Source organism: Petromyzon marinus, chromosome 41 (assembly GCF_048934315.1).
Source record: "Petromyzon marinus isolate PM22_M1 ecotype Great Lakes invasive population chromosome 41, UKy_Petmar_22M1.pri1.0, whole genome shotgun sequence".
NCBI lineage: Eukaryota > Metazoa > Chordata > Hyperoartia > Petromyzontiformes > Petromyzontidae > Petromyzon > Petromyzon marinus.
The window spans coordinates 6,484,014-6,503,943 of record NC_133707.1 but is presented as its reverse complement, the minus strand read 5'-3'; the positions used below and the strand labels follow the sequence as shown (position 1 = coordinate 6,503,943).

The 19,930-nt window shown below is 45.9% G+C and overlaps 1 protein-coding gene across 8 annotated transcripts in view; it reads left to right on the top strand.

The window, feature by feature from the left end:
• Positions 1–19,930, top strand: part of LOC116951063 (PH and SEC7 domain-containing protein 2-like) — a 195,378-nt gene that overhangs the window by 127,998 nt on the left and 47,450 nt on the right. For all 8 annotated transcript variants that reach the window (XM_076073282.1, XM_032969429.2, XM_032969426.2 and 5 more), the window contains 3 exons: positions 6,210–6,322; positions 11,021–11,079; positions 13,312–13,401. In XM_076073282.1, coding sequence (XP_075929397.1) covers positions 6,210–6,322; positions 11,021–11,079; positions 13,312–13,401 — 262 coding nt within the window. The remainder of the gene's footprint in view (positions 1–6,209; positions 6,323–11,020; positions 11,080–13,311; positions 13,402–19,930) is intronic.

Genomic DNA, 19,930 nt, shown 5'->3' with positions numbered 1-19,930 from the left:
TAATTAGGTTCGACAAAACTGTTAATTGAAAGAATTGCTAATTGATTGTTAAGGAAAGTAACTGGACTTGGTTTAGATGGGTCGTCAGTGAGAGGGACGATTGCTGGTGGACGAGACTTGTGATGGACTGTTGACCATCCTGGAGATAGATTGATGAGATTAGCTCATGTACAGGTGTAAGATGAATCATGGCATCACAGAGCTGTGAATGATGAAGGTGCGGGAAGCATTCATTCAGCAGTGGATAGATGATAGCGAATTTATTTTTGGCTACTTCGTTGACTAAAACATATTTGAGCCGCGTATTCTTCCTTATTGGCGTTTGTATAGCAATGTACGAGGAGTCATCTGGGGCCACCAGATTGGATTCCATTTGCACTTCCTGCACAAGCATGCGCAGGGCAGCAATCGGTGACGTGAGTGGTGGATTGCACTTCACACAGTCACAATTAGGCGACTATTGAAATCGTCACTTACGCGGGGGAGGTATCTGCTCGTTATCGCCTTGATGACTGGGTAGGTCAGTTAAGGATGTTCGTTTTTATTTCTTCTGCCACACCGTCGGGGGGGGGGGGGGGTGATCACTAGGAATGATGTGCCCACCACACCATATAATTTGCGTGAGTCTCAAGGAAATCGATTCTTTTCATCTTGTATTTATATTATCATCCACATATGAATTTAGATTTAAAGCTTTCGTGACTGCAGGGATTCATATTCTTGGTTCTTTCGCTAAAGTCACGTAGAAGGGAAACAATACAATAATAAAAATATAAAACAATAAAATTATCACGACGTTTCGACTGCAACACAAGCAATCATCATCAGGTGTGAAAACCACAGCAAGAAAATTTGAAAAAAAGTGGCGGGTTTTTTTAACGTTAGCACCACGGAGAGCGATTTGGCAATTCTTCAGATGGACGAGTCCATCTACGTTCGGAAAAGAGGAGGGGGGAGACGAAAATAATGGATGCGGTCTGAAAGCCACATCAATTCCATACACCCAGCCATTAGATTTACCATGGAAGTCGAAAAAGATGGCAAGCTACCTTTTTTGGATGTCCTAATAAAAAAGAGACCTGATGGTTCAATGAGCCACTCTGTCTACAGGAAAGCTACCCCATACGGATGCTTACCTGAAATCGGATTACCACCACCATCCATCCCAGAAGAATTCCCTCATCAAGACTCTGCACCATAGAGCCCAATGCATATCCGACCAGGAACACATAGCCAGTGAACTCAAGCACGTACACCAAGCACTTAAGGCTAATGGTTACTCCGACTACACAATCCGCAAAGCTATCACTCCAACCATGAAGAAGGACCCTCTTGAGGAGCCTTTCAAAACCATCACTTTACCCTACATTGCGGGGATCACAAAAAGATCTCCAAAATCTTGAATAAACACAAGATCCAGGTCCGATTCAACACCTTACATAGAATCCGTGATCTGGTTCTGTCTGTAAAAGATGTGATTCCGGACATACAGTACCCTGGCGTCTACAAACTAAGTTGCCTCTGTGGTAGTAGTTACATTGGAGAAACCAAACGACATGTCTCGGACCGCATTCCTGAACACAAAGCAGACCTAAAACACGGTAGGACCAACACCTCGGCCGTGGCAGATCACTTATAATTTAGTAGGCTCACATGACATTGACTTCTCCAAGACAGAGGTTCTTTGCAAGCCATCTGGCTACCATGAGAGATTCGTTCATGAGGCTATCCACATATACAAACAGACAATTTCAACCGAGAAGATGGATTCTGGCTTAGCAATCATTGGAAGGATTTGATAAACCATCTCGGGTCTTAATTGATTGTTCACGCTTAAGGTGGCTTTCAGACCACGGCCATTATTTTCGTCTCCCCCCTCCTCTTTTCCGAACATAGATGGACTCTTCCATCTGAACAAACTGTCAAATCGCTCTCCATGGTGCTAACGTTAAAAATAACCGCCACTTTTTTTCAAATTTTCTTGCTGTGGTTTTCACACCTGATGATGATTGCCTGTGTTGCAGTCGAAACGTCGTGATAATTGTATTGTTTTATATTTTTATTATTTTATTGTTTCCCTTCTACGTGACTTTACCGAAAGAACCAAGAATAACAACAATAAAGATGGAAAAGCACAGTGCCAGGGTACACGATACGAGGTGAATTGCCCAAGCAAGCACAGCGCTCGTAGTTCCCGAGTCGTGGTGTAGGGAACGACAGAAAAACGAGGTGAAGAAGAGAGTGCAGAACAGGAAGAGACAGATATACTTGGGTCTTTCTGTAAAGTCGCGTAGATAGGTTCAAAGAAAATAACAAAAAATTACAAAAAAAACGATGACGTTTCGATCGCAACACAAGCAATCGTCATCGGGAGAAAAAATTGCCGGAAAGCTGCTGAGGCAGGATGTTTTAAAGGATTGAAATGGGTGAAGCCCAAGGGTCATAAGCGAAGTGGGCGGGGCTAGTGATGTTATGGTGATAAATTTGCATGTCCAGTGGTACCCCAGAGATCGAACTTAATTCGTTCCAGAAGGCCATTTGAACACCGATTTGTTCGAACACCGAATTAATTTCCCCCATAATAATTAATGTAAGTTACATTATTTATTGGTTCCAGACACAAGAAATATCTCATTATAAAGCATTGTACACGAAGTTTACAGTAATTACATGCATACAATCATTAAAAAAACAAGAAACACAATAAATATTTGGAATAAATGAATAAATAAATGGAATAAATAAAATAAATGAACATTGAACGTCACTTTACCTGTAGTAAGGAGAGTTGATGGCTTGAGTGGAAGGTGGTGAGGAGGAGGAGGAGGTGGTAAAACCTTTGTCTGGGCAAGCGTCATGCACGCTGGCTCATACGCGTCTCAGCCGTGTACAGGTTCTTTCAAGTCGTGATTGCCCGTTCAACCTCCGAATTTCGTTCGGTTTCCGGGGCAAAAAATGTTCTTAAATATCGTTCGAACACCGATTTGTTCGAGTTCTGGTGCGTTCGATCTCCGAGGTTCTACTGTAAATGTAAGATCGTAGAGCTACCTCCACGACGACGAATCTGTGGAGGTGGCCATTGTGAGAGATTAGCATGTCAATGTAAGATCGCAGAGCCACCGCCACATCGAGGAAAACGAGCAACGGTGGCTGTGTTAGTGTGACATTTAACCTCACTAACACAGCCACCCGTTGCTCGTTTTCTCGATGTGGCAGTGGCTCTGCGATCTTACATTGACATGCTAATCTCTCACAATACCATGGCCACCTCTGCAGCTTTGTCATCTCCTGATGACGATTGCTTGTGTTGCGATCCAAACGTCATAGTTTTTTCTCATTTTTTGTTATTTTCTTTGAACCTATCTATGTGACTTTACCGAAAGACCCACGAATATTAATTCCTGCAGTCACGAAAGCTTTAATTCAGGAAGAGACAGAACATGGACGGGAAAATCCGAATCGTCATCTTTATTTAGCCTGGAGGAATTCGATGAACTGTGAAGTTCTTTTTCACAGTAATAGGGGTGGGTGGTCGGCAAGTTACAACAACAAATGAAACAAAAATACCTTAGTGTGCAAAATTGAGAAAAGGTAAGCAAGTCGCTAAAATTAAATGAAGTTGAAGAATACAACTACAAATTGCACGCAAGTACATACATTCCTGCCGATTTGGCAAGGCAAATAAATGTGAGCTTGGGGGCAAGCCAGTAAAACAACAGCAACAGCAGTCCCAGACCACAGTCCCTCAATTAAATTGCACATTAAAATGTAACTATCGATACACGGGTACGGTTCTGTGTGGCTGTGTCTGGCATCAATATTCTGCTTCCGGATATGTTTTTCAAGGAAGATTTACGGTGGCAAGGGAGTTAACAAGGGTGTTCCAAAACGTTGGTGCTGCAGCGGCAAAAGGAAGGAAGTGACTGGCAGAAAGTACTAAATAATTGATTCTTACACGCATGACATGATGCACGTGTCCTGAGCGTATGGATCGATTTCAGCATTGAATCAACGCGGCGTGAAATGCCGAGTGCTAACATTGCGTTCACCAGCTGGGGATTGCTTAGGTCGTAGATTTTTTTTCTTGCCGTGCAAATCGGGGGGCCGGGTGCAGTACTAATAGGGCCGAGGTTTGTGGTTTGTTCATATTTTCCATGCAAAGCGTGATTACGAAATCCCATTGGCTGAAATGGACTCGGGGGTGACTTGACCTGGCTTATGTGTGGTGGCTGACACGCACACGGGCTGCACAAGTAATTCGAACCAGGGCCGGATTTATGAGAGGGAGCCAAATGGCACATTTGATAATGGCCCAAAATTCCAGAAGGGCCCGTGCAACAACAAAACATTCTTAAGATACAAGTAGGACTGTTTATTAATGCTATCGCTTAAATGTGAACTAAATTAACAATACTACTACCTTTACCTCTTGTTGTTTTAGGAAGTTGATTTCAGTTAATCTTACAATCTTCCCCAAACTTAGAATTGGTTTCATTATTTCTGTTATTACAGAGTTGTTTTTTATTCATTTGCGTGCATTATACGTTGGTGTGTACCGGGCCATTGTGCAGCATCCCATTTTAACATTTTAACAAAAGTAGACTTTGTTGCCTGTAACACAAAGTGCTGAGTAACACAAACCACTCGGTTTGGGCTCTATGCCGTGCATAGCAGTCATCGCCTCTTACTACCGGCAAACTAATTCCCAAGGTCAGTGATTAATATACCTAAATCCGACACTGATCCCGCCACAGCGACAACAATGAGCTCTCTCAAAAGCCACCTTCTGATCACGTTGCAGTCCAGTTTTCACTCGCTGCAAATGCGATGCCATTGGGGTTGCCATTACCTGAGAGTGTGGTGTCCTCTGGTGGCCACATTGTGTTCGTGCACGTGACTGCATTGCTTTTATCACGACAGAAATCGCTCCCCTGCAATTACCCGCAGCTTTTTGCAGTTCTTGTGTGTGCTGAACGGTGCTCCCGATTCGTAAATTCATGCCTTTTAAAAAATATTCTTATGCTGCTGGCAGTCGTCAATTGCATACGTTATGGGCTTACGTGTCCCCTATAGCCATTTTAGTCGCTACATTCACCACTATGTTACACATTGATTACTGAAACAAATATCGTGCATAGTTATGAGGTATGATTAATTCATTAATAATTATGTTAATATGCTCACAATACATTCATTAAATATTGTGTGGAAGTAATTGATTTAAAAAATCCTATATGCTGTATTTAATGGGTTTATGTGGCCCCTGTAACATATAATAGGTGTATTTAACCAAATTGAGACATTGTATCACTTATGTTTGCCAAATTTCTGGCACACTTAATAGTGCTGATTATAATTCTGTACATTGTTTGAAGTTATTTATTAAGTTGGTTATTGTAACAGTGACATTTTCATTATTCAGCATCAATGTAAATGTTTTCGGCCGGTATAATTATGGCAGGGTGGCTCCATTGGCGCATTGTAAGATGTGTCTGTGTTCGATTCCTGACCCAGGTGCTTTTCTGCGTGGAGTTTCTATATTCTCCCCCAGTTCTGCATGGGTTTTAAACTATTATAAATTTGTATATTACTAGATAAGGCCCACTGACCTATATAGATCTTCATCAGAAGCGACGTGCCCACAAATGATAGCTTTACAAAGTGGCTTATCATGTGGATGGATTGCAGTCAAATACTAGAAACGTGTGTTTCCAAATTAGGAGGGAAAAACCTGAGGACCCGGATAAAAATCCATGCAACCAGGAGGAGAGAGAGACATGCAACCTCAAATATGCAGGCATCAGGGTCGGGATCGAACCCACGACCTCCTGTATACCAGGCGAGGTAGTTAACATCTCGGTGCCGTGGGTTTCCTCCTAAAGCTTCAGTTTATCAGTCTCCGGCACAGTCAATGGCCCCCACAGTGTAACTGGTATTGGCACAAAACAACCCAATTCGTAAACATTACCGTGCAACTTACTCAATTGGAACCACACACACGTAACCAGCAACATCACCCCCGACTGCAAACAAAAAAAACTTGGCAGGACCCTCTTGTCTTGAGACCGAGTGATGCTCTCCTGGGTAAAAAAAAAGAAAATAGCATAAATAAAAGTAAACAACGTGCCGCGGGAAGACACAACGTGAGCTGTGGTTGTGGCTGACGTTCTCTTGCCTTGTGTGTGTCGGTGCTTGCGCCCCCTCCGCAGGATGTTTCTGAAGGCGTTCGCCCTCATGGGGGAGACACAGGAGCGCGAGCGGGTGGTCGTGCACTTCTCCCGACGCTACCACACGTGCAACCCCGACGGTGTCTCCTCAGAGGGTGAGAACGCTGTTTCTCTACGCGTGTGCGCGCGTGTGTGCGCTTGACGCAGGTATTGGAGCGGCGGTGCAGCGGTTAGCGCGCTGCCCTTCGAACCCGGCGGTCAACACCAGTGACGATTGCTTGAAATGGTGCTCAGCCTCCCCTAGGTCCACTCGGCCTCAAATGAGTACTAAGTCCGGTTTGTAAACATTGCCCTTTCAAAGACAAAGGCGACTGGGCGTGGTGCTGGCCACCCACCCTCTCGTGTGCTATGCCGGCCTTCATAGGTGTTTGCAAACGGCACTTTCCCCAACAGTCTGTTCAGGTTATACGGGGGATCTTTCTCTTTGGTGTAATTATTTACGTGCCTTGTGCTACCATTCTCATGTACAATGTCCAAGGCTTATCCTAGACCCCCACAGTAGGTAAACTCAAATGAGTGATTTGTGTGGTGCATAAACATCAGCACTGTGGAGTCAAAGGCTGTTGGGCTGGTGCTGGCCTCACCACCCCTTGTGTTCTATAGTTCATGTATTAACAGTTGCTCAATAGCACTATTTAACCCTCTTTCTTGAGGCTGGAAGGGAGGGGGATGTTTGACTTAGTCTTTTTGTTTTGTTTGGTGAGGAGTGGTCACAATCCCTGTGATCCACAGTATATGATGACTGGCCATGCATGGTAGCAATTGGACTTTCCCTGTAGCTCCATCAATTCAACTAAGCCTGCTTTGAGCACCTGGTTTCTTTCTTGTATAAGAATATATAAAGATGGCTGGATATGTATGGTGCTACATCACTGACCACTTCAATATAATCAAATCCTATTGTCGTGCTTAGTTTCCCAAAATAATATGAATTCCTTTCATATACCCGGGAAAAGCCTGAGTCTCAATACTGTTTTTTAGAAGAGGCGTTTGACTTATATAATTTTAATGTGAATAATAAGCAGTTGCATTTGGAGGCCCAGCCCTCTTTTCTCTCCACCTGATGAAGATCGCTTGTGTTGCGATCGAAACGTCGTGGGTTTTTTGCTTTTTATTTTTAATTTTATTTTTAATTTATTTCATTTTTATTTTCTATCTACGTGACTTTACCGAAAGAACCAAGAATATGAATTCCTGCAGTCATGAAAGTTTTAAGTCAAAAATAAAACCACGTTTTTGATACTTTATATAATGGATTGGCCAGACCAATAAATCGAAATCGGTTTAAACCATGCTTTAATAAAATGAGTGAAACTTACTTAAACACTTCTGCAAATTATGCAGTATAGGATGGCAAATTTTTTAATTGCTATGCAGTCACGCATCTGAATTTTCAGTAAAAATCCAAGGCCCGTCCGATTGGCAGCTCAGATTTAAGAGCCCTGCGTAGGTTTAGGTAAATTCTCACCCTCCGTGCAACGCGGCACATTAAATTGCCACGCACGCAACAGACTCCCACGTCATTGTACAGTACGCGGTTGATGTTTTTTCATTGCCATGTATAGTACGTCGTGGTTTCGTTTATGTCCACATGCTGTGCGTGGTGTGTGTGGGGTGTGAGTGTGTGTTAGGTGTGTGTGTGTGGGGTGTGCATGGGTATGTGTGCATGCGTGTAGGGAGCGGTAGTGGAGCGGTTAGCGCCCTGCGCTACGAACCCGGCGGCCCGAGTTCGATTCCTGCTCATGGCCAACACCTGTGACGATTATGTGAACCGGTCCCGGCTCTCCCCTAGGTCGACTCAGCCTCAAATGAGTACCTGGTGCAGTGTGCAAACATCGCCATTAGGGAGACAAAGGCGGCCTGGGCGTGACGTTGGCCACCCACCCCCTCGTGTGCCGTGCCGGCCTTCATAGGTGCTCGCTAACAGCACTTGCCCCAACAGTCTGCTCAGGCTATACGGGGGATCTTTTTGTGTGTGTGCGCGTGAGCGGGTTTGATTTATTTCGTGGCTGTTGCTCGTAACACCCCCCCGCAAGAGCCCTGTTCAGAGGCCCTTTCGTTTTATTTTACTTCCGCCAGCGATTGTTTTGCCATACACCCTGCGGTAATGAGCTGGGAGCTGCAGTCCTTTGCGGAATGTACTTTTCTGTGAGCACTGCCACTCACAAACAAAATACTCTGATGTGTCATCCGCGGTGGTTGTTTTTTTTTGTTGTTCGCATTAGTTTAAAATCCCTGCCACATTTTTCACGTGCGGAAGCGGCCCGCGAATGTATTTCCGAGCGGCGGGAAGTCACATGCGCGTGACGGATAGTGGCAGGCTCGTAACATGAACCGCCTTCGTTTATTTAAAAAATACATACACCAAAGGTCACGTGTCAGTGGGGGGGGGGGGGGGGGGGGCGGTTTGCACCCTGGGGTTTACCGCTTGCCCGGGCGCCGTTTGCCGACGCCCGCGCCTGCGATCCGGCTCTCCGCTAAAGAGCAGCCGTTACTAAAGATTCGGTGAGCGTTGCTTGTGTCCTCATTTGTGGCAGTGGTTTGCACTTTTTTTGGCTACTACTGTAACATCCCCCCCCCCCAACCCCCCCCCTGCCTGACCCAACGTCGTTCTGAGAAATAAATGTACGAATAATGAACATCATTATTTTAACCAACTGTCCATTTAGTGAGGTACCCTAACTAGCTAAGTAACCTGCAAGCGAATAAGAAAAAATACAACGCACCCTCTGCACACGTCACGTAATTTGTTCGCGCTCGCTGGTTACTCTGGGAAACAACGTTGTTTACTATCGATTAATGTAGAAAGGTCTTTTATATTGTTCTAGCTTAACATGTGGATTAAAATGTTATCGTAGTTATTATTTTGGCAGATTCATCCATGATTATTCACCAATGATTCTCACCTATGATATAATTTTACACGTTTATAAACCGCCTCGCGGAACCCCCTGCGAAATTGCCACGTACCCCCAGGGGTCCGCGTACCCCCGATTGCGAACCACTGGGTTAGGGGCTCGGGCTGCGCCCCACCAGTGAGTCATGACTCTCTTTCGGGAGAACTCCCCCCAACACGTTCATAACAGAGGGGTTTTTTTTGTTAGATTGCGTAAATATAGATGTGTCGTTAAAACCGCCACCGTGGGACACGGCCGATTAGTAAGGTTTGTCACGTATTGAAAACATGACAATTAATTACCTGTACAACACCACCAGTGTGTGGTGGAGAGTAATCCCACAACATTTGCAATGAGAGTACGACGTTTCGCTGGTAATCACAACCAGCTTCAACAGGTGATAGCCAGAAAAACCCCTGTATTATGGAGAATATTGTTCGCGAAAGCCTACGTGTTAATCCAACACATTCATCGCTAGTGATTGGGTTTCTTCTTGATCATTGTTGTAATTTTCATCCGGTTTTATTTAGATTGTGCTATCGGTGTCATGTCACGTGATGAACAAAAATAAAATCTTCTTTGGTTCTTTCGGTAAAGTCACGTAGAATGAGAATAAAATAATAAATTGATAAAATAAAATAACACAATAAAATTCTCACGACGTTTCGGCCACAACACAAGCGGCCTTCATCAGGTGAAGGGACGAGACTGTCTGGAGGACAGCTCGCTCCAGCGCTGTGAGAATTTTATTGTGTTATTTTCTTTTATCAATTTATTAATTTATTCTCATTCTACGTGACTTTACCGAAAGAACCAAAGAAGAGTAATCCTTGCAGTCACGAAATCTGAGTGTTCGAGAATTTTTCCAATGAAGCAGACCTTGCCGAGCGGCCTCCGCGATGCAATCATTTGGTCCTCACTGTGGGGCTTAGCACCTCCTACACCACACCGCCACTGCTGTTGCGTGACAATCAAAGCAGTGTTCTTCTCAGAACCACAATGCAACCGAATTAGGCATTTAACAAACTTATTTACGTGAAAATATAAAACAAAAAATGTTCATCAGAAAACATCTTTAACATTTCAATTTTGCCAGGCCCCATGGTTTCAAGTGCAGTCTCCAACTCCTATCCACTCTTTTTCTCTGGCCTCTCTATTTACAGACCATTAAGAAGGTTCGTTGGCTGAAACGTCACCTATTGTATATATATATTTTCCTTTTAAGACCACAATAACGTTATTGATGAACGTGTCCAGTTTTTGTTGTTGATTGTGCACCACTGCCAATGCAGCAGCATCACCACATAATTAATAAAAACAATTTAGACCATCGACTATGTCCACTTGAGGAACCAGTTTCATCACGGGTGTCTACCTGGATCGGCACCCAGAATCTTAAGCCTCAGACGCCAGCTCATTACTTTGACCTCCGAACCACCCCGCCCGCCTCAACGCTGCGAATATTTTATTTAATCTCCGATGATTGTAAAATTGACACCTTTCGTAAGTGGCGCCAATTTTATACTCGCCCTGTCAGCCTCCGTGTCTTCACAGTCAAAAGGGCTATTCACCGAAAAATTGCCATGGCAAAGGCCGGTGCTTGCTTCTTCCTTCATTTGTCCTCTGGAGCCAAACTCAATTTACATTCAGATACATAATGCATAGCTTATTCTGTTTCTCGCTTGAGCTATGTGTTTGCTGTGTAAATTTACTGTGCTTTGTGTATTTGGCCGCCATAAGTGGCATGAGCTTCCAGTTTTGAATGAAAAAATGGATACATCAGTCGGGCTTAAATTTTCCAGCTTGTACGCTGTCTATTTTTTTTTTAAAGGGAATTCCGCCTGTGTCGTTTGTTCTCATCCCTGATTATTCCGTCTCTGTGAAATTATTCAACAGACGGAGTTCACACACTCACTTGTGCCCTGATGTTGCTGAATACGGATTTGCATGGACCCGTGAGTATATTTCACAATGGTATTAATATTACTTTTTCTTAAGCATAATGGATCAAATTACGTATACGGCTGCGTATTTCATTTTTAGCACTGTGTTGTGCTTCTGTTCATCGCCTGCATAAAGCCTTGATGTCTAACTTTAGATCAGCGATAACACGTGCGTTTGGCGAGTCTGCGAGCGGAATGTGTGCTTGGTGTTACGCCACTCACGTAGACTGGACGAGCAAAATGCAACCCATGGTTTAAATCAAGGAAAATGCTAGGGAAGTATTAACACTTGCCGTAGTTCTCTTTGACGTGTCCAAGTAAAGTACACTGCATGGTATTTAGTGATGCAAAGCAACGGGTTATACGTGCAGGGTTTCAGCAGTGCTGCCGAGTCCACTCACCACTGAGAGTCGCCCGACCAGCGATTGTCACCTATGAAATAAAAACTCTCCTGAATCGTCTGTCACGTGGGGGCTGCTCGGCTTCCAGATTGAATGGCGTCGTCGCGGGCTTGAGTGTTCCTGGTGCGCCGTCGAATTACGTCGGCTTAGTGCGACCGGCTCGCACGATGCCTTGTATGTACGTTGAACTTCTTTCGCGCCGTATATAGACAGCCGTGCTAATCGGTGCGGGGGAACGACAACAAACTGAACACAAAAAGCAGTTTAAAAAAAAAATGAGTTTTCAATTTTGATTATTTAAAAGGGCATAGCTCCAGTGGCTTCCTAATCTCGGAAGGAAGAGCGTCCCAGACGGCCGTAGGAGCGCATCCGAAAGCGTGCGATGCATTGACCGTCTTCGTTCAATGGCTGGCCAAACGCTGCTGCGAGGATGACTGGATTTTGCATGATGCTTTACGTCCCTTGTCGAGATCAGTTACGATGTGACATAGCTGTTAATGAAAGTACTGCGATCAGACCTCAAGTGATGTAGCCAGAGCATGCCTGAAAGTGACCGATGGCTGAGATTTTGCCATCACGTTCTTTATGGTTTTAAGATTAATTAGGCAAGATTCCACCTCGGAGAATTGTTTGCATTATTTGAACTGCCATGTAATGATACGTCTATGGATAAGGGGTCACTTGAAGGAATATCTGAAGTAGTTGTGTCATATCACCTTCTGTGAACCATCTTCTAACACAAGGTAATTAACTTCTTTCTAATAGTTTCACACGGACATTTCTCCATCTTACGACATGATGTTGATTGTGCATATGAAGTAATATTTGAAGAAAATTAGGAAAAGAAAATGTGAAATGGGTTGATGTTCATTAAGGAAGTCTCAACCTGTCGTCAGACATCCCAGAACACAGCCTGAGTATGCCGCAGCTGCACATTACGAGCGGCTCGTTCTCCGGGTTGCGCCTTGCCGATCGTTGGGTCCATTGCTTAGACCTCATCGCTGCTTTCCACACGAAAGTGGAGCCATTTCTTTGGCGTGACGTCTTCTCATCTCACAATTCGTCTCCACGCTCCTCTGATTCGCACTTCACCCGCTGCACTTGACACCCCCTCCCACGCACAACTAACAAGAATCCCCCCTAATTAGAACGCTCTTGATTTATTTCATGCTCATGCATCCAAATCGTAAGTGCAATGCTGAATTGTATCTCTCGCTTCAACCGTTGTTCTCTCCGTGCCTCTGCCCTCCTCCGTGGGGAGCGGGGAGGGGTAGCGGGTTAGTGTGCCGCGCTACGAACCCTGGCCACCCTCCCCTAGGTCCGACTCGGCCTCGGACGAGTGCATGGTGCGAGACTAATAATACGCACCATCTGGTTCGTTGTGGACGTTCAAAGTTCCCATGGCATCATTCGCAAGAGTGGGCCGTTGTGTGCCGGCGGCGCTGTCCAACCTTGCCACGTTTAAAAGATTACCCGCACGGTACTCAGATTGCGATTGCACTTGGCAACCGTCGTCCCCCGACCGCAAAATCTTGGCAGGGCCCTCCTGGTGCAAAGAGTCACGAGACTCGGTGAGGCTTTCCTGCTGGATAAACAAGAGTGATAATAATTAATTAGCGTGAATTTGTCACACAGCAGTTGTAAGACACGGATACTTCTCAATCGCTCCGTATCTCTGTGCTGCTGCCCTCCATCGCTGGATCTTTGCATCTTTCTTACACTTGTTACTTCTTCTTTCAGTCTATCCATCTTTTTCGACATACAGTATAACTGTTTATCGGCGTACGCCTATCTCTGCCACCACTCGCTGATGCGCTGTCTCTCCTCCCCTCCGAACCCAAAGAACATTGGCAAGAAGATGAACTGCCAGGAGTTTATCGACAACCTCGTTGGACTCAATGACGGCCGCGACTTCCCCCGCGATCTTCTCAAGGTACACCAGCACCGTACATTACTCGAGTGGCCTAGAGCTGTGCAGAGGTGCGGACGAGGAAGGTAGACCGGGTTCGGGGCCATTTAAGGTCAACCTCCGCAGGCAGCCCTGACCGGCAATGGTGTTGGCATTTGCCGCAACCTTTTCCATGGAAGAAAAAAAAAAGTGCTTTCCAAATTTCGGAACATCTCAAGAGCTACTAAGCTCGCCGATGGTTTTGTCGTGTTGCACGTTGTTCGGCGTGGTGTCCGACGTTTCACTCCACCTGCTGGGAGCTTTCAGGAACTAAATTGAGCAGCTCGCCTGCCCAATCAGAGTAGAGATTGGGGCAACAGCCGCAGGAGCCGGCGATCCTTTGCAACTGAGGAAGAACGCGATCTTGCTGAATTCAGTTTCTGAAGAAGCTCTCGGTGCGTGGACCGAAACGTTGAACATTGTGCCGGGCCATACGCGTACGGCCAGTAAACACGTCTGAGAGCTACACAGCGCAACCGCGAATACAAACGCAGCCCTCACGTCGTCGATCATAGAGGTCACATGATGACCCAAGGTTACGTGCTCTGTCGACCAATCATTGTTCATCAAACACACTTTTCAACAAGCTCATTTTTCATTGTCAAGACAGAATTCTATCACTCTACACCACAGCAATACCAAGTTACCACCGTTGCTCATCGTAAATGCATTGCCGGTAACATTTTCCCAAAAAATTGCCCTGTTGATCTTTAGAAAACAAATACACCCCCATATGTGAGTGGACCATGCCAGTCTATCCTCTCAACCTAGCACAGTTTCAATCCAAACACCCTACAATGGAATGGAATATTCCGGTCCACCATGTTGATGAAAACCCTCAACAGTCCTTGATAACAAGAACAACGACAACACCTCAAAAGGTTTCCTGCAGTAGTAATGGGGGACGCTTATCAGCGCTAACTCGGGAATGATTAATTCACCCCGCCGCGTGAAATCTCTCAACAGCAATCTGTGCCCGGTTACGAATGGGGTCGGGCTAACCTTGCAGTGGGGCTAACCTCCACCCATCTTCTTTGCCACATGCTCAATCACCAATGAGACACGGCGGGCCTACTGGTCAGCCCGGCCTCTTTGGAACATTCCTGCACACGGTCGCTGTGGACCGTGTGGCTCTTTGAATCGGTGTGGAATCAACGACTTCCTGCGTGGCCAGCAGAGGGCGTGCTTGTTTGCGTTCCAACCCCTCGGCTTTGTCGTTCCGCACGCCGGGTGAATTTTGCCGGCGATGAGCCGGCCCGTTATTGCGTTTGCGTCGTCGCCGCTCCGACCTCGCGAGTGGGAGAGCGAGTGCGCCTCGCGAGGCGAAATCCGTTTACGCTTAATCGCTCCTCCGGAAACGTTAGCGCGGTGGACGCAACCTGAGTCGTGTTCTTTGGGCTTTGCCCACTTTTAATATTTCAAGCACGCCCCGCGCACGCGTTCGGTAAAGTTAACCTCGGCGAGTCGAACGGCGATAGAACAGGTGGCGTGCCACTGGCCACGCGAGGGCCGAGCCGAGCCACGCGAGAGCCGAGCCGAGCCACGCGAGAGCCGAGCAGAGCCGAGCCATGCGAGAGCCGAGCCACACCACACCACGCCACGCGTGAGCCGAGCCGAGCTGAGCTACGCGTGAGCCGAGCCGAGCGTGAGCCGAGCGAGAGCCATGGACACAGCCTTCTGGAGCCACGTAGGTGGGGAGGGCAGCGGCGGTGGTGGCGGCGAAGTTGCTGCTGTGAAGACGAGCGACGAGGCACAAATCGTGCACGGACTCCGCAGGCTGGCGTCCGCAAGCGGCGCACAGCGGCACAGCCTGGCGCCGATCCGAACACGAGTTGCGCTCGCTCGCAAATCTCCCGCCAGTCACACTTTTTTCTGGCCGATGACGCGTTGTCGTATTCGCGTCCTTCCTCGTAAGGGTCGATGTGACCCTGGTATATAGTTCGAGGTACGCTGCCCTCTGTGGTGTACCGTATTTTCCCGCATATAACCCGCGGGGTATACCACTTTTTACAAACAAAACAAGACCCTGCGGGGTATGTGGAGGTGCGGGCTATCCCAAAAATATTTTACACGTGTGACATGTCATAACTCATATTCTTAGCTCTTTCGGTAAAGTCACGTTGAAGGGAAACAATAAAATATATATAAAACAATAAAATTCTCACGACGTTTCGACCATAACACAAACGGTCAGGTGTGAAAACCAATGGCAAGAAACATTTGAAAGAAGTGGTTTTCACACCTGATGATGACCGTTTGTGTTATGGTCGAAACGTCGTGAGAATTTTATTGTTTTATATATATTTTATTATTTTATTGTTTCCCTTCAACGTGACTTTACCGAAAGAACCAAGAATATGAATTACTGCAGTCACGAAAGCTTTAAATCAAAATGTCATAACTCGTTTAATTTTTTAGTGGTAGGACGATTCACTATGCAACACTTACTTTTGACTAAAGCACTGCTGAATAAACCACTCGCACTAAAATCGCACATGTTATCACGTTTTAAATTATTCGAATTGTTTGTACAATGAAACGAACAATATTTGAAGTGGGCGCACTTTGTTTACCATAATACTTTCAGTGGCTGTAGGGGGGGGGGGGGTGTGAAAGTTTCAGCTGAGGCTATGGATTGCACAATGGGAAGGGCCTTAACAAGCGTCTACCAGACGTGGAATCATAATTGCGGGGAGTCCCTTAGGCCGCTGCTATTGGCTGAGCACTATACAGTTGCGACCATGAGCTTTGTTTCAAACTTCCAATGGCTTTGTTGCCAGGAGGCAAACGGCGTTACCGTAGTGCCGCTATTGTCTGCGCAGTGCGCAGTCTGCCAGTGCTAAAACTGTACAGGGGTAACTACCGGTCCAGTAGCTGTAATATGATGTGGACGAGTGCTGGTAAGCCTAACAGTACGCTTACTTACTTATCTACCAGTTATGTGTCACTTAGTTATTGGATATTTACTTTTGTTACTTATTTACTGTTTTAAGTTCACGCGTTCCGGTTAGTTTGTTTTCTTTGTGCACGTTATGGTTTTAATGTTAACAATTGATGGTGTAATGTATTACAAATGTAAACTTTGTATTAATATGATGGAATTAAACTGCAGGAACGACGTTAAATATATGAATGCATGCGGGGCATATGGCGATACGGACTATCTGAAATTTGTTTTACACAAAACGCTATTTTTGCGGGGTATATGCGTCTGCGGGTTATATGCGTATGGGGGCTATATGCGTATGGGGGCTATATGCGGGAAAATACGGTAATGGTCGGCAGCACACTGAACATGCAATACCAGAGGTCACCGGTTCAATTCGATCTCCCGGCACGGCAGTTGAAACAATGGGGGCAGCTTTATTTAATCCACCTCTGTCCACCCAACCGTATAAATGGGAAATGGGCACACCGCAGTTAATTGGCAGGCCGTGTACGGTGGGGTAAAGTGTGGGTATTCCCACCAAGACATCTGGCCAGCCGAGAAGGGGGCCAAAATAACCACGGGGTCGCGGGTTATCTTGATCTCACTTTTGTGGAGGTCATTCCTTCGGTCGTGGCGTGAGCAAGCGTAATATGGGGAGATGGAAAAGTCCATCCTGTGTCCTGTCACACCGCGGACCTTTTATTACTGCCACAGGCACTGGCACGGCGTGTGAATGCAAGTGCTGTCGTTATTGTCAATTGTTCTATCTCGAACATCAATTGCCAGAGTGAGTGCACCTCTTGCTCATTAATTACACTCAGTCGTGGGTGATGGAATTTAAACAAATCAGGTTTGTAGACAAATTTACTGCAACGTCTCCTCTGCCACTGATAGGTATGGCTAAGGTGACATTTTAGTTTGAATGAATGGTGTCACGGGTTTATTTCATTTTTTATTAGCTTACAACCTCTGGCATGCTTTTGTGCTGCGTGTGAGATGGGTGCACAAAATCTCCCACTGGCTATGACCCAATAGAGAGCACGGACACATTGCCCTGGTCGTTAGAGGAGAGGTTGTGTTAATATCTTTGGTCCCCGCCTACATTTTATACAGCCATAGTTTAGTTACACATCCATGCTTTCGGAAATATCATAAAGGGCCTTTGGAGTTTGGGGGTGGGGGGTATGGCGGATAGCGTTGTGCTGCCCAGACCTCTCCAGCGAAGTGGAGAATTGGGAAGGAAAAAAATGTTGCAATCATCTTGGCCTGCCTGTAGATATACGACTCGCAGAGTCGCACGCACTTGTTAATGCTGGACGCATTAACAAGTGCGTGCGAATATTAAACCCTGACCTGATTAGAGCACGGCTCGCTGGCTTTAGAAGGGCTACGAGGCTTGCAGACGCAGTTTAATGGCACAGGGGGTGAAGCGAGTAGGCAGTGTGAGCGCACTGTACCCGTGTCCTCAATGGCAGGGTGGCCGCTAATGGAAATATTTACACATCACCTGCACCGGCGGACCTTTCAGAGTAACGATGTAATTTTCCCCGGGGAGTATAACCGTTCCCGGCGCGCGCGTGCGGGTGCGGCGTCTGATAAGGGTCAGCGTGCGGAGCCGGTGTCGATTGGGTCGGCGAAATTTCCTGGCTGAACCTGGCCGCACTAAGTGATGTGCGGCGAGGGAGCGAGCGAGCGGGACGAAGCGAACAGCACGTAGGGCCGGGGAAGGACTGAAAATTAGGTTCGTGGGATTTAAGTGCTTTGGCGTTCGTTTCCACTTTCAGCGATTCGTTTAGCTGTGGACAGCCGCCGTTGAATAATAAGACTGACATTCCACATTCGTGACGCATTATGAGGCCGAATTGAGCGAGGAAACGCGTTTGTGCGCGACGGATGATTTACGTGAATGTGTGCACGTTGGACCTAATCGGGTGAGGCCGTGCCACAGCGATTGACAAAACGTGCTGCGAACCTGGCGACTTCGGTTCGATTCCTTGCCATGGCGAAGGCGAGTGGCAAACGGTAACCGGTCCTGGTGCTCCCTTCACCAGCCAGCGTGTTGAAGTATGGTCAAACAACCCACGTTATCTACAGAGCCTTGGGAAGCCTTTATCTAGCAAGCACAATGGCCTGGCAACGACCGATGGTTATTATTGGTTGTAAAATTAAAGGCTTTAAGGGATCTTTGTTTGATACTATGCTTCTACTGTGCATATACCGTGCTGTGTTTGTCGAGGGGGTTGTAATCAATCTTGGAGGGACAAAATCATAGAGCAATCATTATTCAAGTCGGTTGAGGAAGAAAATGATAAAGTAAATGAGGCAAGCAAGCACAGGGCGGCGTACTTTTGGAAAATTGAACATTGGGAATGAAGAGCGACATATCAATGCACGTAGTGAATTATGTTTTCTCTTTCATTGCATTTGAGCTGCCGTGACTCGTAGACTCAAAAAACATAGAACAAAAGCTGAAAGTGCCCAAAAAATGCAATAGACTGTTACTAATGACATGGACAAGGCAACATCATCACCCTATCTCGCTTCTCTTATTTATTACTACGTCCCGTCGAGGCCCCAGTGTTCATAATCCCTGTGTTCAGCCACGTTTCCGCTCCTTTTCCCTCCTGGCTCCCCTCCATTGAAATAAACTCCCTCTCCACATCACGCAGGCAACTTCACTAAACCATTTTTCGTACCTCCCTTAAGACTCATCTTATTTCAACAGCTAATCGCTCTATTACTTCCTATCGCATCCTTAAAGCTTAACCATCCTCCCCCTCCCTTCTTCTGAACCTCGCCAGCCCCTCCTTTCCCTATCATCACCCTTCCTTGCCATCCCCAACACTCAAACGCTATCCCTTTTCCCCATCTGCCAATGACTAATGTACCATTTTTAATTATTGTGAAGCACTTTGACAAACGCCTTATTCTTTTTTCGTATGGCATTGTGAAAAGCAACAGGTTTTTTTTAAATGATCGTCATAAATTAATGCAAAGGTTTCTCATCCAGTCCAATTATGTGGTTGACGCAGTGTGGATTTCAGCGATACCGCCAGGATGTGCATAGATGCATGCCTTATTTAAAATCCTGGATAAGATAATATCACGCAGATCCTGCACCGTCTTTGGTAGGAATTTTTGTTAGTCCGTAAAATGAATTAAATTGAGGATCGTTCTGCCGTTCAGAATGTGAGCAACCACATGCACATTTGAGTTGTATAGTGTTTGAATTTAATTTTAAGTTATCGGTTGGCATCACACCCAGAGATGCAGGAATTTTCTTTCAGACTTCTGTGGAGCGGATTATCACCCCGAGTTAGAGAATGGCATGTGGAAGATGATATGACGGAACTTTTTTTTCCCCGAGATCTCTTTCAGTGATGTCTTACTCACAATTTGGAGCACTACACTTTCCCACATCCACCATTGTAGAGTGTTTTTTTTTTTTTTTAACACGGCAGTCAAACCAAATTCTTTTAAATCCCCAGAGCGGTAACATTTGGCCAAATTGCATGGTCGTCGGTAACCTTAACCGCCCGCGGAAAAACGATATCGCGGGTCTACCTCTGAGATCCATTTAACCCA